Here is a 26,724-nt window from a genome sequence, read left to right on the forward strand (position 1 = left end):
ACTTTCTAACCTAACTATGCAGATATTAAACCTAAGGTTTGAGAATACATATGTACATATATATATAAATTCATTTTTTGCTTACCTTTAAGCCTACACATGCATAAGAGCTTGCAATGAGCCCACAATGGCACAAGAGCCTACTTTCCAGTCTACATGGACATTAGAGCTTGTAACGTTATAAGCCTAAACATGCATAAGAGCTTGCAATGAGCCCACAATGGCACAAGAGCCTACTTTCCAGTCTACATGGACATTAGAGCTTGTAACGTTATAAGCCTAAACATGCATTAGAGCTTACTTTGAGCCAACAATGGCACTAGAGCCTACTTTCTAGTCTACACAGACATTTGAGTTTGTAAATGTATAAGCCTACAGATTCTTTAGAGCTTACTTTGAGCCCACAATGGCACTAGAGCCTACCTTTGAGTCTATAAGCACAGTAGAGCTTGAAACCTTTAAGCCTAGAGCATTAGAGCTTACTTTGAGCCCACAATGGCACTAGAGCCTACCTATGAGTCTATAAGCACAGTAGAGCTTGAAACCTTTAAGCCTAGATGCATTAGAGCTTACTTTGAGCCCACAATGACACCAGAGCCTACTTTTGAGTCTATAAGCACATTAGAGCTTGTAACTTTTAAGCCTACACATGCATTAGAGTTTGTTGCCTTTATGCTTACCTTTACGCCTACCTCTACTCTATTGTCAGGCGAGGCACCAGCAGAGTCTAATTTGGGGGGAGAAGAAGCTGGAAGAGGGGGTGGTACGTCCTGAAAGGAATGGTCAGTTCTGTTAGTATTAGCAAGGACGGACTAACAGGTGTTAGTTGAGTGCAAAACAACACAGATCATAACAGATTGTCAACAATGTTCAAATAGAAAGAATATTATATATCAGAGAAAACTTCCAAGGTAGGTATATAATAATATGAAATAGAAATTACTGAGGACGGTGATGACAATTTATTGAACGGATTCTAATATAGAATGTAGCAGGTTTAAGTCAACGGTATCTCAATCTCGGGAGATGTTGGGTGAATTTTACCCCATTGCGACTTAAGTTTCCAAATGGCCCTACAGTTTCCTTTTATTTGAACAAAGTTGATATGTGCCTTTTATCTCAGTAAAGCAAATATAATTATTATGTATATTGTGGATACTGAAAGGAAATTTATATTGTTTGGAAAACCTTGTGACCTTGCACAACAAGTTATCCTTTGCCTACTGCATAATGTAATGACTTAGCTAGCAGCCTTCTTAGCTGTAAGATCAAATCTTAACCATCCCCTTTTTCAAATTCAAATTATGTTTTTCTTTTTTTTAACATAGCAGGAGTTTTAGACAAGACAATCTTACTTGAAGATAATTCTTTTATCTTAAAATTGTTTGTGAAACCTGCAATATTTCAGCTACTTACAGTGACAGTGACTTACAGGGGCCTAGTCCCCGCTATAGAAAGGCATCATTTACACAAGATGGGAAGCCCTGAGTCCCCGCTATAGAAAGGCATCATTTACACAAGATGGGAAGCCCTGAGTCCCCGCTATAGAAAGGCATCATTTACACAAGATGGGAAGCCCTGAGTCCCCGCTATAGAAAGGCATCATTTACACAAGATGGGAAGCCCTGAGTCCCCGCTATAGAAAGGCATCATTTACACAAGATGGGAAGCCCTGAGTCCCCGCTATAGAAAGGCATCATTTACACAAGATGGGAAGCCCTGAGTCCCCGCTATAGAAAGGCATCATTTACACAAGATGGGAAGCCCTGAGTCCCCGCTATAGAAAGGCATCATTTACACAAGATGGGAAGCCCTGAGTCCCCGCTATAGAAAGGCATCATTTACACAAGATGGGAAGCCCTGAGTCCCCGCTATAGAAAGGCATCATTTACACAAGATGGGAAGCCCTGAGTCCCCGCTATAGAAAGGCATCATTTACACAAAAACTACACACTACATATAGAGGGTGTACAACTGACAGATCTGAAGATGAAGTTGTTTGAAAGAAAAAGTTTAAGCTATATATTCCAATATACACATCCAATATCTGGTATATTATAGTCACTTCCAATCTAATGAGCTTATAATGTAAAGCTTGGCTCTGCCATACTACATATATCATGTGTCAATAAAAACTGGAATATAATACTACATACATCATCCTGTAATTCACAAAGCATATATATTATGTTATACACAGCCTTCCCAACATGTAAATTACATACATTCTAAATGACAAGCTGTAGGATCAAATAGCAGTTTACACGTGTATAGAGTTATATAAAATGATAATACCTATACATAGATAAAGTTGACACCTGTTATATACAGTTATATAAAATGATAATAGGTATACACATAGGTAGCAGTGTATGTGTGATATACATATTCATCATATGATGGAATATTGTCTTAATGTTCAGCTACAAATCTCAAATATAATTGACAGAAATAATGCTTGGTAATATTGTAATAAAATCTATGACTTACACGGTGGCGTTGATTGTGCAGGTTAGTACGAGTCAGTAGATAGGCCATTAAACAAATAGTAAACAGTCCAGCAGCTGTAGCCAACAAATCAATTACGGAGAACCAAGCCACAGAAACTGTGAGCCAGTTACGCTCCAGCAGCTATTTAAATGACTTGCTAACGAAGCATGACGGGTATGAAATATTATATACAAGGTCGGCATAGTCTCCAGGTACTTATACCCGGACAGAAAACAAAACAGCATGCAGAAAAGGTCGATGGTGCATAGCAAACTAGTGAAGGAATGCCAGGTTACAGTAATTATAAGGCATGTAAAAACTGGTAGTGGTTGGTACTCCAGGTCATAGATACGGCTATCAGGTATTCATGGTAACTATAAAGGTAGGACAATACATCACAACTAGCCCGTTACAAACCCATCAACAACATTCCCCAAAGGACGCTCAGCCTAAAACAAACTTGTCAGGATTCAGAAAGTTCTGATGACCTCATTAAATATTGAAACTTTCCAGTATCTGGGCACCACAGGCAGCAAACAAAAAATATGTTTAATTTTCTTTTAACGTGCAAAGTAAAATGTAAGAACATTTTTATAAATGATCAATACCCATCATACTGTAATTATATGTCATACTGTATTTATATACCGATCATATTGTAATTATACCTGTCATGCTGTATTTATACTGACATACTGTATTTATACTGACATACTGTATTTATATTGACATACTGTATTTATACCCATCATACTGTATTTATACCCATCATACTGTATTTATACCTGTCATACTGTATTTTTACTCACATACTGTATTGATATTGACATACTGTATTTATACCTGTCATACTCTATTTATACTGACATACTGTATTTATACTGTCATACTGTATTTATACTGACATACTGTATTTATAGCTGTCATGCTGTATTTATACCTGTCATACTGTATTTATACCTGTCATACTGTATTTATACTGTCAAACTGTATTTATACCTGTCATACTCTATTTATACCTGTCAAACTGTATTTATACCTGTCATACTGTATTTATACCTGTCATGCTGTATTTATACCTGTCATACTGTATTTATACCAGTCATACTGTATTTATACCTGTCATACTGTATTTATACCTGTCATGCTGTATTTATACCTGTCATGCTGTATTTATACCAGTCATACTGTATTTATACCTGTCATACTGTATTTATACCTGTCATACTGTATTTATACCTGTCATACTGTATTTATACCTGTCAAACTGTATTTATACCTGTCATACTGTATTTATACTGACATACTGTATTTATACCTGACATACTGTATTTATACCTGTCATACTGTATTTATACCTGACATAGTGTATTTATACCTGTCATACTGTATTTATACCAGTCATACTGTATTTATACCTGACATACTGTATTTAAACCTGTCATACTGTATTTATACCAGTCATACTGTATTTATACCTGTCATACTGTATTTATACCAGTCATACTGTATTTATACTGACATACTGTATTTATACCTGACATACTGTATTTATACTGACATACTGTATTTATACTGACATACTGTATTTATACCTGTCATACTGTATTTATACCTGTCATACTGTATTTATACTGACATACTGTATTTATACCTGTCATACTGTATTTATACCTGTCATACTGTATTTATACCAGTCATACTGTATTTATACCTGACATACTGTATTTATACCTGTCATACTGTATTTATACCAGTCATACTGTATTTATACCTGTCATACTGTATTTATACCAGTCATACTGTATTTATACTGACATACTGTATTTATACCTGACATACTGTATTTATACTGTCATACTGTATTTATACTGACATACTGTATTTATACCTGTCATACTGTATTTATACCAGTCATACTGTATTTATACTGTCATACTGTATTTATACCTGTCATACTGTATTTATACCTGACATACTGTATTTATACCTGTCATACTGTATTTATACTGACATATTGTATTTATACCTGACATACTGTATTTATACCAGTCATACTGTATTTATACCTGTCATACTGTATTTATACCAGTCATACTGTATTTATACTGACATACTGTATTTATACCTGACATACTGTATTTATACTGACATACTGTATTTATACTGACATACTGTATTTATACCTGTCATACTGTATTTATACCAGTCATACTGTATTTATACTGTCATACTGTATTTATACCTGTCATACTGTATTTATACCTGACATACTGTATTTATACCTGTCATACTGTATTTATACCTGTCATACTGTATTTATACTGACATACTGTATTTATACCTGTCATACTGTATTTATACCTGACATAGTGTATTTATACCTGTCATACTGTATTTATACCAGTCATACTGTATTTATACCTGACATACTGTATTTATACCTGTCATACTGTATTTATACCAGTCATACTGTATTTATACCTGTCATACTGTATTTATACCAGTCATACTGTATTTATACTGACATACTGTATTTATACCTGACATACTGTATTTATACTGTCATACTGTATTTATACTGACATACTGTATTTATACCTGTCATACTGTATTTATACCAGTCATACTGTATTTATACTGTCATACTGTATTTATACCTGTCATACTGTATTTATACCTGACATACTGTATTTATACCTGTCATACTGTATTTATACTGACATATTGTATTTATACCTGACATACTGTATTTATACCTGACATACTGTATTTATACTGACATACTGTATTTATACCCATCATACTGTATTGATACTGACATACTGTATTTATACCTGTCATACTGTATTTTTACTCACATACTGTATTGATATTGACATACTGTATTTATACCTGTCATACTCTATTTATACTGACATACTGTATTTATACTGTCATACTGTATTTATACTGACATACTGTATTTATACCTGTCATGCTGTATTTATACCTGTCATACTGTATTTATACCTGTCATACTGTATTTATACCTGTCAAACTGTATTTATACCTGTCATACTCTATTTATACCTGTCATACTGTATTTATACCTGTCATACTGTATTTATACCAGTCATACTGTATTTATACCAGTCATATTTATACTGACATACTGTATTTATACCTGACATACTGTATTTATACTGACATACTGTATTTATACTGACATACTGTATTTATACCTGTCATACTGTATTTATACCTGTCATACTGTATTTATACCTGTCATACTTTATTTATACTGACATACTGTATTTATACTGACATACTGTATTTATACCTGTCATGCTGTATTTATACCTGTCATACTGTATTTATACCTGTCATGCTGTATTTATACCTGTCATACTGTATTTATACCAGTCATACTGTATTTATACCTGTCATACTGTATTTATACCTGTCAAACTGTATTTATACCTGTCATACTGTATTTATACCTGTCATACTCTATTTATATTGTCATACTGTATTGATATTGACATACTGTATTTATATTGACATACTGTATTTTTACCTGTCATACTGTATTGCTAAATGTCAACAATAGCACTTTAAAATAAAGGTTGAGAAATTTCATACTGTATTGCTAAATGTCAACAATAGCACTTTAAAATAAAGGTTGAGAAATTTCTACAATTTTTAAAATAAATAGCTTTTTGTTAAGAAAAAGATTTTTTCTCTTTCTAATAATAAGATAAATGTATCTATAGCATAAAATGTTAAAAAATAATGTATTTCACAATATGTGAATCTTTTTTTTTAATGTATTGATATCAGATATATTTTAAATACTTAACAAAATGGGTAAAGACAAGGTGCTGCAGTTTCTTGTGGATTGTTTGTTGTGAGGATTGCCTCCCTTCTACCATATCTACAGTAAGTATGAACACAAGAGCAAATCTCACAATCACAAGTTTCTTTTTTGACTGTGACTGTAAGACCAGTTACAGACAAAAAAAATCACAAAAAACAAATTATCATTTAGACAGATGGACAGAAAGACAGACAAAATCTACAGTACATGCTCCACTTTTGGCATGCACATGAAAAAAATTTCTCGGAACCAATCGGAATGAGTGTTACTTAAAAGATTTTTGTGAATTATTGAAGTTTAATTTACAATGTACTATTCTAAATTACCACACCCTAGTATCTGCCATAGAAAGCATTATATACACTGAAACTGGTGCAATGATATCAGTTCTGCAGAATTTTCAGAGAAAAGATTTCTAAGATAAGAATACTTCTAAAATATGTACATTTGCAGTACAGTCCAACCCGGTTATGACGAATTTCTGGGGACCCCTCAAATGTTTTCGTACTATACGGGTTTTGTATTATGTGGGGTCACTATTTCCAATGTGCCACACCATGTATACATGCACAGCACATGTACACTTCGTACATGGTTGTATACACATGTTTCATGTTACACTTTTCTCACTAAAATAAACAAAATCGAATGTTAATTTAATGATCTAATATAAAAAATATAATGTTTAAAACTTTGTACATTGTAAGTGCGTGGCGTTCAGTCTTTGGTTATTTACAGCAGAGACCTATATTAATATACTAGGTCTCTGTTTACAGTTGGTCTACCAATGCACAATGGGCCTACAACGGCTACGTAATGTCATATCACGGTCGCGCTAATCACGTTTTGCAGCTGCGAAATAATCACTGACCAGTGTTTGTTTGACTCTTTCCGAGCTGACCTTACTTACAAATATATCCAGGTATAAGTGATTTTTGAGAACACAATCTTGAATGTCATTTTGATTTTGAACGAATGATTTCAACTTGTCAAGGCATTCGCGGGCCTCACGATCTGTAACGCATGTGTTTCCGGGTCAGTACCATCATCATCGCTCTCGTGGACCCCTATTCCTCAGTAATCTCGAGCTAATATCAAGGTATTCCTCAGCCGCGATAACTTAGGCAAGAGAAGTCGTAATTCTAATTACGGGATGTTGTCATCCAGGTCCTACAGTTGTATACACTTTCTATAGAGTGTGTGGGTCGGTCCGAGACAAAGGTCATGAAAACTTACCTGCGTCACACTTGGCTGACTCTGACTTTGACACTTTGTAGTATGTGGGTTTAAAACAACACAAACAGTGGTCAAGGGACCCTGGCATGTCTGTGTATTACCCAGGTTTTCGTCCTAACCGATTCATATTAAGTGGGTAAACAATATAAGCACATTGTGCACGGTTTGCAGGGGATTTGATTTTCATTTGTATAAAGCGAGTTTTTTCATTATCAGAGTTTGTATTAAGTGGGTTGGACTGTATCTTAAAATGGTGTGCGACAAATGAACAGTCTGATGGAAAACGAACTGTCTTGAATTATTTTCAAAAAGAGCTTGGAGATGGATGGAAATGGACCAAGTCATTATATACCCTAAATATAAAACAAACTAATGCAGCTTAATGAAATAAAACAAAAACAAAACAAAACAAGAGGCCCAGAGGGCCTGTATCGCTCACCTGGTTTCATGAGATATGAAACAAGAATGATGCTTAAGTATATTTGTCGCTGGTATTGCTATGTCAATATATATCATAAGCATTTTATATGGGTACATGTACATTGGTTTTATTTTAATACTAACAAGAGGCCCAAAGGGCCTTAACGGTCACCTGAGATTTGAAATATTTCGGCCAACTAAATTGACCCTTTTTGGCCACACCCATCAGTCCTAATGGGATCAGTCTTTGAAGAGTATTTGATTCTAACATATAGTTGATAAGAAGATTTTGGAAATTTCAGTCAATTTGACCCTTTTTGGCCCCGCCCACCAGCCCCTGGGGGTCAATTAGGGCCAACATGTACATACCATCAAACTGTCATCCCATGCTGATAATTTGAACCAAGTTAGAATGAATTCCAATACAAATCCAACAAATAATAGTCAAAAATGTGATTTCCCTATATAAACTATAGTAAAGTTTACCCCCTCCCCAGGGGCAAACGTGAGACCCCAGGGTCATGAAATTCACAATTTTGGTAAAGCACCTTAAGACCCTTCCATCTATGAAGAGTATTTGATTCTACCATATCTGAGAGTAGAGAAGAAGATTTTTGAAATTTTAGTCAATTTGACCCTTTTTGGCCACGCCCACCAGCCCCTGGGGGTCAATTAGGGCCAACATGTACATAACATCAAACTGTCATCCCATGCTGATAATTTGATACAAGTTAGAATGAATTCCAATACAAATCCAACAAATAATAGTCAAAAATGTGATTTCCCTATATAAACTATAGTAAAGTTTACCCCCTCCCCAGGGGCAAACGTGAGACCCCAGGGTCATGCAATTCACAATTTTGGTAAAGCACCTTAAGACCCTTCCATCTATAAAGAGTATTTGATTCTACCATATCTGAGAGTAGAGAAGAAGATTTTTGAAATTTTAGTCAATTTGACCCTTTTTGGCCCCGCCCACCAGCCCCTGGGGGTCAATTAGGGCCAACATGTACATACCATCAAACTGTCATCCCATGCTGATAATTTGATACAAGTTAGAATGAATTCCAATACAAATCCAACAAATAATAGTCAAAAATGTGATTTCCCTATATAAACTATAGTAAAGTTTACCCCCTCCCCAGGGGCAAACGTGAGACCCCAGGGTCATGAAATTCACAATTTTGGTAAAGCACCTTAAGACCCTTCCATCTATGAAGAGTATTTGATTCTACCATATCTGAGAGTAGAGAAGAAGATTTTTGAAATTTTAGTCAATTTGACCCTTTTTGGCCACGCCCACCAGCCCCTGGGGGTCAATTAGGGCCAACATGTACATAACATCAAACTGTCATCCCATGCTGATAATTTGATACAAGTTAGAATGAATTCCAATACAAATCCAACAAATAATAGTCAAAAATGTGATTTCCCTATATAAACTATAGTAAAGTTTACCCCCTCCCCAGGGGCAAATGTGAGACCCTAGGGTCATGCAATTCACAATTTTGGTAAAGCACCTTAAGACCCTTCCATCTATGAAGAGTATTTGATTCTACCATATCTGAGAGTAGAGAAGAAGATTTTTGAAATTTTAGTCAATTTGACCCTTTTTGGCCCCGCCCACCAGCCCCTGGGGGTCAATTAGGGCCAACATGTACATACCATCAAACTGTCATCCCATGCTGATAATTTGATACAAGTTAGAATGAATTCCAATACAAATTCAACAAATAATAGTCAAAAATGTGATTTCCCTATATAAACTATAGTAAAGTTTACCCCCTCCCCAGGGGCAAACGTTAGACCCCAGGGTCATGCAATTCACAATTTTGGTAAAGCACCACAAGACCCTTTCATCTATAAAGAGTGTTTGACTCCACCATATCTGAGAGTAGAGAAGAAGATTTTTGAAGTTTTAGTCAATTTGACCCTTTTTGGCCCCACCCCTCAGGCCCCTGAGGGGTGGGGACCATATAATTCACAATTTTGGTTGACCTTCAGCCATAGAAACTTTCTGCCAAATTTCATTGAATTTTGTTAAGTGGTTTTGGAGAAGAAGTCGAAAATGTAAAAAGTTTACGGACGCACGACGCACGACGCACGACGGACGACGACGGACAAAAGGCGATTAGAATAGGTCACTTGAGACTTCGTCTCAGGTGACCTAAAAATGCCAAAAGGTACATTAATCCATGAAATGAAATAGACTTTTGGCGCGACCCCATAGGGATGCTACCACACAAATGTGAGTGATATCCATTGCTTAGTTTCAGAGAAGATCTTGTTTAGACCAATTGGCCCCTTTTGACCCTGCCTTCTGCCCCCTGGGGGTCAGCTCCTTCCTTTATACAATTTTGAATCCCTACCCCAATAGGATGCTAATAGTCAAATATGAGCTGTTTCAGAGAAGTTGTTCATATCAATTTAGCCAAATTGACCCCTTTTGGCCCAGCCCCTCAGCCTCCAGGGGGTCGGCCCCATCATTTGTACAATTTTGAATCCTTAACCAAAGTGTATGCTACCAGTCACATGTTAAAGATATCTATTGCTTATTTTCAGAGAAAAAGTTGTTTATATCAATTTTGCCAAAATAACCCCTTTTGGCCCCGCCTCTTAGGTCCCCTGGGGTCAGCCCTGTCATTTGTACAATTTTGAATCCCTACCCTAGGGGGTTGCTACCAGGAAAATATGAGTGATATCCATTGCTTAGTTTCAGAGAAGAAGTCGTTAATATCAATATAGCTATATTGACCCATTTTTGCCCCGCCTCTCAGGCCCCTAGGGGGTCAGCACCACCATTTGTACAATTTTGAATCCCCACCCCATAGTGATTGCTTCCAGGCAAATAGGAGCAATATCCTTTGCTCGGTTTCAGAGAAGAAGTTGTTTATATCAATACAGCCAAATTTACCCCTTTTGACGCCGCCCCTCAGGCCCCTTGGGGGTCAGTCCTGTCATTTGTACAATTTTGAATCCCTACTCTAGGGGGTTGCTACCAGGCAAATATGAGTGATATCCATTGCTTAGTTTCAGAGAAGAAGTTGTTTATATCAATTTAGCTGAATTGACCCCTTTTGGTCCCGCTCCACAGCCCCCAGGGAGGTAGACCCCACCATTTGTACAATTTTGAATTCCTACCCCAAAGGGATTCTCACAGTCAAAATTGAGCAATATATATTGCTTAGTTTCAGATGAGAAGTTGTTCATATCAATTTAGCCAAATTGACCCCTCTTGGCCCCGCCCCTCAGGCCCCCCGGGGGTCAGCCACACCATTTGCACAATTTTGAATCCCCACCCCAAAGTTATGCTACCAAGCAAATATGAGCGATATCCATTGCTCGGTTTCAGAGAAGAAGTCGGTATCATCAATATAGCTATATTGACCCATTTTGGCCCCGCCCCTCAGGCCCCTAGGGGGTCAGTCCCATCATTTGTACAATTTTGAATCCCCACCCCAAAGTTATGCTACCAGGCAAATATGAGCGATATCCATTGCTCGGTTCCAGAGAAGAAGTCGTTAATATCAATATAGCTATATTGACCCATTTTTGCCTCGCCCCTCAGGCCCCTAGGGGGTCAGCACCACCATTTGTACAATTTTGAATCCCCACCCCATAGTGATGCTTCCAGACAAATAGGAGCAATATCTTTTGCTCGGTTTCAGAGAAGAAGTCGTTTATATCAATATAGCCAAATTGACCCCTTTTGGCCCCGCCCCTCAGGCCCCTGGGGGTCAGCAACACCATTTGTACAATTTTGAATCCCCACCCCATAGTGATACTTCCAGACAAATAGGAGCAATATCCTTTGCTCGGTTTCAGAGAAGAAGTCGTTTTTATCAATATAGCCAAATTGACCACTTTTGGCCCCGCCCCTCAGGCCCCTGGGGGGTCAGCCCCATCATTTGTACAATTTTGAATCCCCACCCCATAGTGATACTTCCAGACAAATAGGAGCAATATCCTTTGCTCGGTTTCAGAGAAGAAGTCGTTTTTATCAATATAGCCAAATTGACCACTTTTGGCCCCGCCCCTCAGGCCCCTGGGGGGTCAGCCCCATCATTTTTAGTCCCCTACCCATAGGGATGCTTCTGACCAAATTTGGTCAAATTCTGATCAGTGGTTATGAAGAAGAAGTCTATTGTTGACGGACGGACGGACGACGGACGACGGACGGACGGACGGACGGACGGACGGACGACGGACGACGGACGGACGGACGACGGACGACGGACGACGGACGCCACGGTATGGCATAAGCTCACCTTGGTCCTTCGGACCAGGTGAGCTAAAAATGAAAGGAAATATAATGAAAATGAAAGTGAGAGGTTGTGACGTCACAGCTCGTAGGAGATTGCAATATGGAAGGCGTAAACGCCTCCATAACCAGAAGGTGGTTTAAAAGTCAACACAATTTTGTCATATGCTGCAGTTATCCATTCCATTGTACTCACAATGAACTGCTTAGTTCTACTGAAAAATACCCAGACTTATCTAAGTCTACAACTAAGGAATTACAGGGAAACCTTGTTATACTGTGTATACTGTCACCATGTCTCAGCATTGTCAGTACACAAGGGACACATCAAATTGTAAAGGTGATTATGAGATATAGTGGCAGAGAACTTTTGAATGAAAATGGGATCCAGAAAGAAATATTTCAAATTGAAATACCATTTTGAAAATCTGCAGCAAGCTTTTGCATATATTGTTAGTTATATGACAGGAAGTGACTGCTGAGAGTAATATTTCCTACTGTTAGGTATTGTAAGTCGGGTTAATATTAAACAGCCCAACAACTTAAATCTGTGCATGCAGAAGATGCAGAATATGTGTGTCCAGCTTGCATTAATTGTTACCTTCGGCTTGACTTGTATCAGCAGAGCTTTGGGTGGAGTTGGTTTAGGAGGGATCGGGGGAGGTGTCCGCTTGGGTGAGGACGCCTTTTTGTCACTTGGGGGCGTTGCACTTATCACAGGCTGGCGAACAAAATCGGCAATACATTCATCACATCACATCAAAAGCGGCTAGCATATGAAAACTCAAAACATCTCAAAACATCACAAATGCAAAATTAGAAGAAAACAGTCTCAAGCTACACAAATACAAAACACAAACACTTAAATACAACAAACTGGCTGTTTGGTCACTTAAATGTGACATACTGTACTCTCTGATTGGTCACTTAAATGTGACATACTGTACTCTCTGATTGGTCACTTAAATGTGACATGCTGTACTCTCTGATTGGTCACTTAAATGTGTCTGATTGGTCACTTAAATGTGACATACTTTACTCTCTGATTGGTCACTTAAATGTGACATACTTTACTCTCTGATTGGTCACTTAAATGTGACATGCTGTACTCTCTGATTGGTCACTTAAATGTGTCTGATTGGTCACATAAATGTGACATGCTGTACTCTCTGATTGGTCACATAAATGTGACATGCTGTACTCTCTGATTGGTCACATAAATGTGACATGCTGTACTCTCTGATTGGCCACCTTCTAGATGCTAAAGTGGGAGATCTCCCACAAGGGATTGATCAAAGGGGGAGATTTAATTAGCGCGACAACATTCTAATAACAAATTGTTTTTGTGCAGTAATTTTCATCATAAAGAACCTCAAATTACCTTATTGGTCTGACGGAATAAAGAATTAAACATTTTTAAATACACACCAAGATGCCATATGGTAAGTGATGCATTAAGAAAATAAAATTTTGTCTTTCATTTTTACTAAAAAAGAAATATATATAATTGTATAGAGTAGACATCACAGAAACTTTAGATATTAGTAATTACTGTAGTGACAGGGAAATGTCATCTGTGGGACAAGAAAATTATCCATCACTTATCTGCTATCTGTTCATTTCACAACAAGAATCTGTGGCCAGAAGTTTTAGAACTAGCTATGTTATGGTAGCCATGTTTATTTTGTTACATTGAAAAATACTTCTGTTGTTCAATTCTTCTGACAGTTTCTTCAATTGAATGCAAATGTTTAAATTATTGTCACATATGACTACTTAATGATTTTATTGATTACAGCTGTGATTTTACCTGTATAAATAAGTCTAATGTAGCATACATAGTCCGCAATGATTAAGGGAACAATTTAAATGATACTGGTACAGTGCAACATATTAATCAAATTCTTTTTTACTTTTGTCCTTTTTGAAGAGGAAAAGAAGTTTTAATTTTATTAAATTCATTTTTCTTTTTAAATGTTTGGCACAGTGGCTAGCTTGAATTTTCAAATTTAATCAAATCTTATACAAGAATAAACAGATGATCATGTTTAAAACAATTCCTTGTGCCAAACAGATACCAAAACCATGCAACAAAATTGTTACAATATTAATAACATAACACGCCAAAATGTGTCGCTGCTTCAAATATAAACACGGCCATGCATTAAACATCAGACACAAACTAAAAACACTGCTGACTTGTTATCAGTGTTAAAATGTAACCCCAGGCACCCAGATAAAAATCTGAGATTAAAAGCAGCATTTCCACACAAAACATGATGAGGACAGGGCGGGGATGGCCTAGTGATGTGATGGTAAAGACAGGGCGGGGATGGCCTAGTGATGTGATGGTAAGGACAGGGCGGGGATCGCCTAGTGATGTGATGGTAAAGACAGGGCGGGGATCGCCTAGTGATGTAATGGTAAAGACAGGGTGGGGATCGCCTAGTGATGTGATGGTAAAGACAGGGCGGGGATGGCCTAGTGATGTGATGGTAAAGACAGGGTGGGGATCGCCTAGTGATGTGACGGTAAAGACAGGGTGGGGATCGCCTAGTGATGTGACGGTAAAGACAGGGTGGGGATCGCCTAGTGATGTGACGATAAGGACAGGATGGGGATCGCCTAGTGATGTGACGGTAAAGACAGGGTGGGGATCACCTAGTGATGTAATGGTAAAGACAGGGTGGGGATCGCCTAGTGATGTAATGGTAAAGACAGGGTGGGGATCGCCTAGTGATGTGATGGTAAAGACAGGGTGGGGATCACCTAGCTATGTGATGGTAAAGACAGGGCGGGGATCCCCTAGCTATGTGATGGTAAAGACAGGGTGGGGATCGCCTAGTGATGTGATGGTAAAGACAGGGTGGGGATCGCCTAGTGATGTAATGGTAAAGACAGGGTGGGGATAGCCTAGTGATGTGATGGCAAAGACAGGGTGGGGATCACCTAGTGATGTGACGGTAAAGACAGGGTGGGGATCGCCTAGTGATGTGACGGTAAAGACAGGGTGGGGATCGCCTAGTGATGTGACGATAAGGACAGGATGGGGATCGCCTAGTGATGTAATGGTAAAGACAGGGTGGGGATCGCCTAGTGATGTAATGGTAAAGACAGGGTGGGGATCGCCTAGTGATGTGACGGTAAAGACAGGGTGGGGATCGCCTAGTGATGTGACGGTAAAGACAGGGTGGGGATCGCCTAGTGATGTAATGGTAAAGACAGGGTGGGGATAGCCTAGTGATGTAATGGTAAAGACAGGGTGGGGATCGCCTAGTGATGTGACGGTAAAGACAGGGTGGGGATCGCCTAGTGATGTGACGGTAAAGACAGGGTGGGGATCGCCTAGTGATGTGACGATAAGGACAGGATGGGGATCGCCTAGTGATGTGACGGTAAAGACAGGGTGGGGATCACCTAGTGATGTAATGGTAAAGACAGGGTGGGGATCGCCTAGTGATGTAATGGTAAAGACAGGGTGGGGATCGCCTAGTGATGTGATGGTAAAGACAGGGTGGGGATCACCTAGCTATGTGATGGTAAAGACAGGGCGGGGATCCCCTAGCTATGTGATGGTAAAGACAGGGTGGGGATCGCCTAGTGATGTGATGGTAAAGACAGGGTGGGGATCGCCTAGTGATGTAATGGTAAAGACAGGGTGGGGATAGCCTAGTGATGTGATGGTAAAGACAGGGTGGGGATAGCCTAGTGATGTGATGGTAAAGACAGGGTGGGGATAGCCTAGTGATGTAATGGTAAAGACAGGGTGGGGATCGCCTAGTGATGTGATGGTAAAGACAGGGTGGGGATCACCTAGCTATGTGATGGTAAAGACAGGATGGGGATCACCTAGTGATGTGATGGTAAAGACAGGGTGGGGATCACCTAGTGATGTGATGGTAAAGACAGGGTGCGGATCGCCTAATGATGTAATGGTAAAGACAGGGTGGGGATGGCCTAGTGATGTGATGGTAAAGACAGGGTGGGGATCACCTAGTGATGTGACAGTAAAGACAGGGTGGGGATCGCCTAGTGATGTGATGGTAAAGACAGGATGGGGATCGCCTAGGGATGTGATGGTAAAGACAGGGTGGGGATCACCTAGTGATGTGACGGTAAAGACAGGATGGGGATCGCCCAGGGATGTAATGGTAAAGACAGGGTGGGGATGGCCTAGTGATGTGATGGTAAAGACAGGGTGGGGATCGCCTAGTGATGTGACGGTAAAGACAGGGTGGGGATCGCCTAGTGATGTGACGGTAAAGACAGGGTGGGGATCGCCTAGTGATGTGACGATAAGGACAGGATGGGGATCGCCTAGTGATGTGACGGTAAAGACAGGGTGGGGATCACCTAGTGATGTAATGGTAAAGACAGGGTGGGGATCGCCTAGTGATGTAATGGTAAAGACAGGGTGGGGATCGCCTAGTGATGTGATGGTAAAGACAGGGTGGGGATCACCTAGCTATGTGATGGTAAAGACAGGGCGGGGATCCCCTAGCTATGTGATGGTAAAGACAGGGTGGGGATCGCCTAGTGATGTGATGGTAAAGACAGGGTGGGGATCGCCTAGTGATGTGATGGTAAAGACAGGGTGGGGATCGCCTAGTGATGTGATGGTAAAGACAAGGTGGGGATGGCCTAGTGATGTAATGGTAAAGACAGGGTGGGGATCGCCTAGTGATGTGATGGTAAAGACAGGGTGGGGATCACCTAGTGATGTAATGGTAAAGACAGGGTGGGGATAGCCTAGTGATGTGATGGTAAAGACAGGGTGGGGATCGTCTAGCCATGTAATGGTAAAGACAGGGTGGGGATGGCCTAGTGATGTAATGGTAAAGACAGGGTGGGGATGGCCTAGTGATGTGATGGTAAAGACAGGGTGGGGATCGCCTAGGGATGTGATGGTAAAGACAGGGTGGGGATCGCCTAGTGATGTAATGGTAAAGACAGGGTGGGGATCACCTAGTGATGTAATGGTAAAGACAGGGTGGGGATCGCCTAGTGATGTAATGGTAAAGACAGGGTGGGGATCGCCTAGTGATGTAATGGTAAAGACAGGGTGGGGATCGCCTAGCGATGTGATGGTAAGGACAGGATGGGGATCGCCTAGTGATGTTATGGTAAAGACAGGTTGGGGATCACCTAGTGATGTGATGGTAAAGACAGGATGGGGATCGCCTAGTGATGTGACGGTAAAGACAGGGTGGGGATCGCCTAGTGATGTAATGGTAAAGACAGGGTGGGGATCACCTAGTGATGTAATGGTAAAGACAGGGTGGGGATCGCCTAGTGATGTGATGGTAAAGACAGGGTGGGGATCACCTAGTGATGTGATGGTAAAGACAGGGTGCGGATCGCCTAATGATGTAATGGTAAAGACAGGGTGGGGATGGCCTAGTGATGTGATGGTAAAGACAGGGTGGGGATCACCTAGTGATGTGACAGTAAAGACAGGGTGGGGATCGCCTAGTGATGTGATGGTAAAGACAGGATGGGGATCGCCTAGGGATGTGATGGTAAAGACAGGGTGGGGATCACCTAGTGATGTGACGGTAAAGACAGGATGGGGATCGCCCAGGGATGTGATGGTAAAGACAGGGTGGGGATCACCTAGTGATGTGACAGTAAAGACAGGGTGGGGATCACCTAGTGATATGACAGTAAAAACAGGGTGGGGATCACCTAGTGATGTAATGGTAAAGACAGGGTGGGGATCACCTAGTGATGTAATGGTAAAGACAGGGTAGGGATCACCTAGTGATGTGATGGTAAAGACAGGGTGGGGATCGCCTAGTGATGTGATGGTAAAGACAGGGCGGGGATCGCCTAGGGATGTGATGGTAAAGACAGGGTGGGGATCACCTAGTGATGCAATGGTAAAGACAGGGTGGGGATCGCCTAGTGATGTGACGGTAAAGACAGGGTGGGGATGGCCTAGCGATGTAATGGTAAAGACAGGGTGGGGATCGCCTAGCGATATGATGGTAAAGACAGGGTGGGGATCGCCTAGTGATGTAATGGTAAAGACAGGGTGGGGATCACCTAGTGATGTGATGGTAAAGACAGGGTGGGGATCACCTAGTGATGTAATGGTAAAGACAGGGTGGGGATCGCCTAGTGATGTGATGGTAAAGACAGGGTGGGGATCGCCTAGTGATGTGATGGTAAGGACAGAGTTGGGATCACCTAGGGATGTAATGGTAAAGACAGGGCGGGGATCGCCTAGTGATGTGACGGTAAAGACAGGGTGGGGATCGCCTAGCGATGTGACGGTAAAGACAGGGTGGGGATCACCTAGTGATGTGATGGTAAAGACAGGGTGGGGATCACCTAGTGATGTAATGGTAAAGACAGGGTGGGGATCACCTAGTGATGTAATGGTAAAGACAGGGTGGGGATCGCCTAGCGATGTGATGGTAAAGACAGGGTGGGGATCGCCTAGTGATGTGATGGTAAAGACAGGGTGGGGATCGCCTAGTGATGTAATGGTAAAGACAGGGTGGGGATCGCCTAGTGATGTAATGGTAAAGACAGGGTGGGGATCACCTAGTGATGTAATGGTAAAGACAGGGTGGGGATCACCTAGTGATGTAATGGTAAAGACAGGGTGGGGATCGCCTAGCGATGTGATTGTAAAGACAGGGTGGGGATCACCTAGTGATGTGACGGTAAAGACAGGGCGGGGATCACCTAGTGATGTAATGGTAAAGACAGGGTGGGGATCACCTAGTGATGTAATGGTAAAGACAGGGTGGGGATCGCCTAGCGATGTGATGGTAAAGACAGGGTGGGGATCACCTAGTGATGTGACGGTAAAGACAGGGTGGGGATCACCTAGTGATGTAATGGTAAAGACAGGGTGGGGATCGCCTAGCGATGTGATGGTAAAGACAGGGTGGGGATCGCCTAGTGATGTAATGGTAAAGACAGGGTGGGGATCGCCTAGTGATGTAATGGTAAAGACAGGGTGGGGATCGCCTAGTGATGTAATGGTAAAGACAGGGTGGGGATCACCTAGTGATGTGACAGTAAAGACAGGGTGGGGATCGCCTAGTGATGTGATGGTAAAGACAGGATGGGGATCGCCTAGGGATGTGATGGTAAAGACAGGGTGGGGATCACCTAGTGATGTGACGGTAAAGACAGGATGGGGATCGCCTAGGGATGTGATGGTAAAGACAGGGTGGGGATCACCTAGTGATGTGACAGTAAAGACAGGGTGGGGATCACCTAGTGATGTGACAGTAAAAACAGGGTGGGGATCACCTAGTGATGTAATGGTAAAGACAGGGTGGGGATCACCTAGTGATGTAATGGTAAAGACAGGGTGGGGATCACCTAGTGATGTAATGGTAAAGACAGGGTGGGGATCGCCTAGTGATGTGATGGTAAAGACAGGGTGGGGATCGCCTAGTGATGTGATGGTAAAGACAGGGCGGGGATCGCCTAGGGATGTGATGGTAAAGACAGGGTGGGGATCACCTAGTGATGCAATGGTAAAGACAGGGTGGGGATCGCCTAGTGATGTGACGGAAAAGACAGGGTGGGGATCACCTAGTGATGTGATGGTAAGGACAGAGTTGGGATCACCTAGGGATGTAATGGTAAAGACAGGGCGGGGATCGCCTAGTGATGTGACGGTAAAGACAGGGTGGGGATCGCCTAGCGATGTGACGGTAAAGACAGGGTGGGGATCACCTAGTGATGTGATGGTAAAGACAGGGTGGGGATCACCTAGTGATGTAATGGTAAAGACAGGGTGGGGATCGCCTAGCGATGTGATGGTAAAGACAGGGTGGGGATCGCCTAGTGATGTGATGGTAAAGACAGGGTGGGGATCGCCTAGTGATGTAATGGTAAAGACAGGGTGGGGATCACCTAGTGATGTAATGGTAAAGACAGGGTGGGGATCGCCTAGTGATGTGATGGTAAAGACAGGATGGGGATCGCCTAGTGATGTAATGGTAAAGACAGGGTGGGGATCGCCTAGTGATGTAATGGTAAAGACAGGGTGGGGATCACCTAGTGATGTAATGGTAAAGACAGGGTGGGGATCACCTAGTGATGTAATGGTAAAGACAGGGTGGGGATCGCCTAGCGATGTGATGGTAAAGACAGGGTGGGGATCACCTAGTGATGTAATGGTAAAGACAGGGTGGGGATCACCTAGTGATGTGATGGTAAGGACAGGATGGGGATCGCCTAGTGATGTGATGGTAAAGACAGGGTGGGGATCACCTAGTGATGTAATGGTAAAGACAGGGTGGGGATCACCTAGTGATGTAATGGTAAAGACAGGGTGGGGATCACCTAGTGATGTGATGGTAAGGACAGGATGGGGATCGCCTAGTGATGTGATGGTAAAGACAGGGTGGGGATCGCCTAGTGATGTAATGGTAAAGACAGGGTGGGGATCACCTAGTGATGTGATGGTAAAGACAGGGTGGGGATCACCTAGTGATGTGACGGTAAAGACAGGGTGGGGATCGCCTAGCGATGTGATGGTAAAGACAGGGTGGGGATCACCTAGTGATGTAATGGTAAAGACAGGGTGGGGATCACCTAGTGATGTGATGGTAAAGACAGGGTGGGGATGGCCTAGTGATGTGATGGTAAAGACAGGGCGGGGATCACCTAGTGATGTTATGGTAAAGACAGGGTGGGGATCGCCTAGTGATGTGATGGTAAAGACAGGGTGGGGATCGCCTAGTGATGTGATGGTAAAGACAGGGTGGGGATCGCCTAGTGATGTGATGGTAAAGACAGGGCGGGGATCGCCTAGGGATGTGATGGTAAAGACAGGGTGGGGATCACCTAGTGATGCAATGGTAAAGACAGGGTGGGGATCGCCTAGTGATGTGACGGTAAAGACAGGGTAGGGATCGCCTAGCGATGTGACGGTAAAGACAGGGTGGGGATCGCCTAGTGATGTGACGGTAAAGACAGGGTGGGGATCACCTAGGGATGTGACGGTAAAGACAGGGTGGGGATCACCTAGTGATGTGATGGTAAAGACAGGGTGGGGATCACCTAGTGATGTGACGGTAAAGACAGGGCGGGGATCGCCTAGTGATGTAATGGTAAAGACAGGGCGGGGATCGCCTAGTGATGCAATGGTAAAGACAGGGTGGGGATCGCCTAGTGATGTGACGGTAAAGACAGGGTGGGGATCGCCTAGCAATGCAATGGTAAAGACAGGGTAGGGATCGCCTAGCGATGTGACAGTAAAGACAGGGTGGGGATCACCTAGTGATGTGACGGTAAAGACAGGGTGGGGATCGCCTAGCAATGCAATGGTAAAGACAGGGTAGGGATCGCCTAGCGATGTGACAGTAAAGACAGGGTAGGGATCGCCTAGCGATGTGACGGTAAAGACAGGGTGGGGATCGCCTAGCAATGCAATGGTAAAGACAGGGTAGGGATCGCCTAGCGATGTGACAGTAAAGACAGGTTGGGGATTGTCTAGCCATGTGCGAATGATTGATGCCTTAAAAAAAAACTGTACTAGTGTTTAAGTCCTCTAAAAACCTAGATAACTCTGATACCTGTAAATACTCATATAATCATTTAATACATATACCCATAAAATACCAGTATTAATCATTTGCTTGATACCTGTGAATACTTGCATGAATATTTTACACCAGTGATTACCTGTATGGCAGAAAATACCTGTAAGACTGTGTCACACATGTACCTGTAAGACTTTCACACATGTACCTGTAAGACTGTTTCACACATGTACCTGTATGACATGTGACCTACCTCATCAGACAATGGACTTGACCTGACCATCCTCTCCTCCTCCTTTTGAATCACTTCCTCCTGGACGTATTGCTGTGTGTGAGATTCTGTTCGAAGTGGCACGGGAGGGGGTGGTCCATCCGGGAATAGGAGGAACTGTTGTAAACATATCGTCCAGATCACCTGCTGTAGCTTCCTCGTAAGTCGGCAGGGCATTTTCATAATCCACAGGAGATGCTGAATGTGGACTTTCTGATGTAAACTTGGCAGGTTCAAGCAACACTTTTGGTTGTGTTGTTTTCATTAAGTTTTCATAGTCGGGGAGGCCAGTTCGTGGTTGAGGGGTCGGAGGCGTCCTGTCTACAGACATTTCTGACTGTTGCTGTTGTAGACTAAGCACTACACTATCATTCTCATAGGAACCAGATGCCATGTTTTTATGTATATGAGTCCGAGGTGTGGTCACTGGTTTAACGGGGGAAGGCTTATTTGGCGAAACAATGCCTTGATCCTCATCACTTTCATAAAAACTATCACGATTTGATTTACGCCCATCTGTTCTCTCACCACTGGAAAATGAGTCTGTCTGTTCTTGCATGGACATGGGAAAGGAGTAGCTGTCATGTTCAGGAAGTCGTTGTAAATTTTCGGCAGAGTGTGCTATATGTTGTGGAGGCTGGGGAAGACTCGAAAAGTGATAACCGCCCTCTGGATAACTGTGGTGATTCAGTGGGAAGGTAGCATTCTATAACGAAAAAAAAAAAAAAAATTAAAAAATACATTAAAATAAATGTAGACAGCATTAATTTGATACATTTTTAAAGCAAAACAAAATATATGTTTCGTTCCTGTTAAAATTTTGGGCAGCGGCTTATTTGTAAAGCACTTTTTAAAAGAGTCATCTTACTATTTTACAAGGGATGATTCTGCAAAAATGAAGAAGGAAGCTTATTTGTGGATAGAGAACGTATTTGGAGTATACAGTAATAAGTGTATTTAACAGTGCTTCCTTGAAAATTGTAACATGAAAGTTTGGGTAGTAAAATTACTGTGATGCCACAAATCCATCAATTTTCTTTTTCTTTTTTTCTTCTTTTGCAATTGCACTCTTGGTTTTATTTTCATGCAATCCCATAATGGTCAACTTCAGGCTGTTTAACTCACTTTTTTATTCCAGAAATGCATACATGTATAGCATATCACAGCAATTATAAACAAAAATTTGACCAGTTCCCAGTTGGGCCTGATCAATCAAGCCGGCACACCTCTGGAGGACGTCATGGAAAGAGACGAAACATCTGAGGAATGAGGATCTACCTGATGATGGGATCAGCCAGCATTTGGATTCAGTTATCAAGTTTTCAAGGTAAAAGGTAACAAGGACATCTACCAACACATGAAATATATCAATAACAATATTGATTTACAAATTTCAAATACACACCTGGCTATTGTTTGTTGGCTGGAATGCATTGTTTCCTAATGGCAAGGGTTTGGCAACACCAATACGTACAATCCCTTTTGGAGCACCTTTCAGGGCTTGTACGGCCTCATCCAGATTAGCATTTTCTAGATTGTCTTCATTGACGAATATGAGTCGATCACCTGGCACAAGGCGGCCATCTTGCTGTGCCACACCCCCTGGTACAAGACTTCTAATCACTATCACAGTCTCAGTAGGGTTCCCAGGGTCCTACAAAAGTCAAGGGAGACAACTGTCATATTCAATGTGTGCTCTCTTAATGCTTTTTTAACAAAATTTTTCTAAATGTTCCATATAACATTCTGATATTGATAGTGGTAGAGTCTGGTATTGATAGTGGTAGAGTCTGATATTGATAGTGGTAGAGTCTGGTATTGATAGAGGTAGAGTCTGGTATTGATAGTGGTAGAGTCTGGTATTGATAGTGGTAGAGTCTGATATTGATAGTGGTAGAGTCTGATATTGATAGTGGTAGAATCTGGTATTGATAGAGGTAGAGTCTGGTATTGATAGAGGTAGAGTCTGATATTGATAGTGGTAGAGTCTGATATTGATAGTGGTAGAGTCTGGTATTGATAGTGGTAGAGTCTGATATTGATAGTGGTAGAGTCTGGTATTGATAGTGGTAGAGTCTGATATTGATAGTGGTAGTGTCTGGTATTGATAGTGGTAGAGTCTGGTATTGATAGTGGTAGAGTCTGATATTGATAGTGGTAGAGTCTGGTATTGATAGAGGTAGAGTCTGATATTGATAGTGGTAGAGTCTGGTAATGATAGTGGTAGAGTCTGGTATTGATAGTGGTAGAGTCTGGTATTGATAGTGGTAGAGTCTGGTATTGATAGTGGTAGAGTCTGGTATTGATAGTGGTAGAGTCTGGTATTGATAGTGGTAGAGTCTGGTATTGATAGTGGTAGAGTCTGGTATTGATAGTGGTAGAGTCTGGTATTGATAGTGGTAGAGTCTGGTATTGATAGAGGTAGAGTCTGGTATTGATAGTGGTAGAGTCTGGTATTGATAGTGGTAGAGTCTGGTATTGATAGTGGTAGAGTCTGGTATTGATAGTGGTAGAGTCTGGTATTGATAGTGGTAGAGTCTGACATTGATAGTGGTAGAGTCTGGTATTGATAGTGGTAGAGTCTGATATTGATAGTGGTAGAGTCTGGTATTGATATTGGTAGAGTCTGATATTGATACAAATATATTGTCATTGTCCATCAACAATTAAGTAGTCCACTTCTTTCTACCATACTCAATCGGCAATAAGCCCCCCACTCCTAGTAGGGCTTATGACTGAATGGAGGACTAGTTCCAAAACAGATTTAATGCCAACAAACATTTTCAGTAAATGGAAAATACATAAAATAGGAGATGCTATTGCCGAATGTTTTAATGTAATGTTTATCTGTGTGTAAGGCTATCTTTTGCATTATTGGCATTCCCAGCTATAATATCGGTATTTTTAGTGTTTGCTTTAGCCATAATTGACACTGTAAACAATGCAATTAACAGTTGAAGGAAGGTAACTTGTATTCATCACGTGATGACATAGAATAGTTTTCGTAGCAGACAGTTTCGTATTTTAATACTGGTATCATCTTCACTGACGTAGACGATGTGTTTTCATCACTTTGAAGGAATGATGATTTATTTTAGACTTCAGATTTCTGCGACCACTTTAAAAACAGATATGACTTGTCCTCCAGTTGTCAAGATTCAATCCAGGTGTAAAAGGGCTTATGTTTGTTTAAAAATGGCACATGCAAAATTTACCGCAATATTAGGTTTATATATTGACCTATCGTTATCACGGTTCACCGTCGTATCTATTCACCTCTGCCACTAATTAACAGAAGAATTAACTGGCCTGGTATTCAAGCTTTAATCCCAGCCCATCACCAGGTCTAACAGTTAAAACACCTTATTGCCGATCTGACATCTATTAATCTGAAAGTCGCTTAATTGGGCATAATCAAATACAATAGATATCTAGATATCTAGCTTATTGCTAGGCAGGGGCTTATTGACGGCTGAGTACGGTATAATTGAGATTATACATTAGTTGATTACCATGGTAAAATTCTAACTGCTGAAAATTGTAAGTAATTTTATCTATTAACTTTGGGGTGATAACACTACCTGGTAATCCAGAATGCTAAATCCTAGACCCTTATCGCCTTTCTTCAGCTCGATCACAACAGGCTCACCACTCCACATAGCTAGGTTAGTCAATGGCTCAAGTGATCGAGACTTCATTTTGTTGAGGGAGTTTTGGATGGGAGTACTGTCCACCGATGCAAGCGCCATCTCAGACTTGGCCTTCACCAACCTGTCTGAGATGGGTGTCACCTCATTTACTCCGGAGTTGAGCTGTGAGCTGTGGAACTGGTTCTCCTGCTGTGCATAGATATCATTGGAACTCTTTTGTATCCGCCGGGCACATACCAGACGAACATTCTGGGGTAACTCTTTAAGGATTCCAACAACCTCTTTGTGGTTCAGTCCTAAAAGCCTCTTGCCATTCACCTAAGACAATAAAAATAATTGTTTTTTTTTGTTACAAAAATTAACAATGTGTCATTTACTGTCATTTTTCTTCATTATTTGATATCTAATTTAAAGATGTTTGTAATAAATGTTGTTTTTGTTGAAAAAGAATAATCAGGGAAACAGATGATACTTTTTTACATACTATGTATAAGTACCGATTGATTGGTGAATCTGGGTGTCTTTCCTAGATATAGTTGATCCCAGGTCAAGACAAATGCTAATTTTAATAAAAACATTTTATCACCATAACATGAAAAGTGAAATCAAGAGAAATATCTCATGTTGACATAAATGTTTGGTATACAGATAGCCTGACATGGTTAACATATTATACATTTATGTAAGGCCAGAACCCACAGCATGGTTAACATATTATACATTTATGTAAGGCCAGAACCCACAACCTATGACATATAGAACCACGCCACACATGGATATCTAGGTAGGTATACAACCACCACCCCACACATGGATATCTAAGTAGGTATACAACCACCACTTCACATATGGATATCTAAGTAGTTATACAACCACCACCCCACACATGGATATCTACATAGGTATACAACCACCACCCCACACATGGATATCTAGGTAGGTATACAACCACCACCCCACACATGGATATCCACGTAGGTATACAACCACCCAACACATGGATATCCACATAGGTATACAAC

General features: G+C 41.2%; 1 protein-coding gene across 1 annotated transcript in view; it reads right to left on the minus strand.

The window, feature by feature from the left end:
• Window positions 1-26,724, minus strand: part of LOC117325389 (multiple PDZ domain protein-like) — a 227,647-nt gene that overhangs the window by 99,596 nt on the left and 101,327 nt on the right. The window contains 6 exon segments of the mRNA XM_033881561.1: window positions 681-770; window positions 12,868-12,987; window positions 22,035-22,193; window positions 22,195-22,758; window positions 23,458-23,706; window positions 25,634-26,020. Coding sequence (XP_033737452.1) covers window positions 681-770; window positions 12,868-12,987; window positions 22,035-22,193; window positions 22,195-22,758; window positions 23,458-23,706; window positions 25,634-26,020 — 1,569 coding nt within the window.

This window comes from Pecten maximus, chromosome 4 (genome assembly GCF_902652985.1).
Source record: "Pecten maximus chromosome 4, xPecMax1.1, whole genome shotgun sequence".
NCBI lineage: Eukaryota > Metazoa > Mollusca > Bivalvia > Pectinida > Pectinidae > Pecten > Pecten maximus.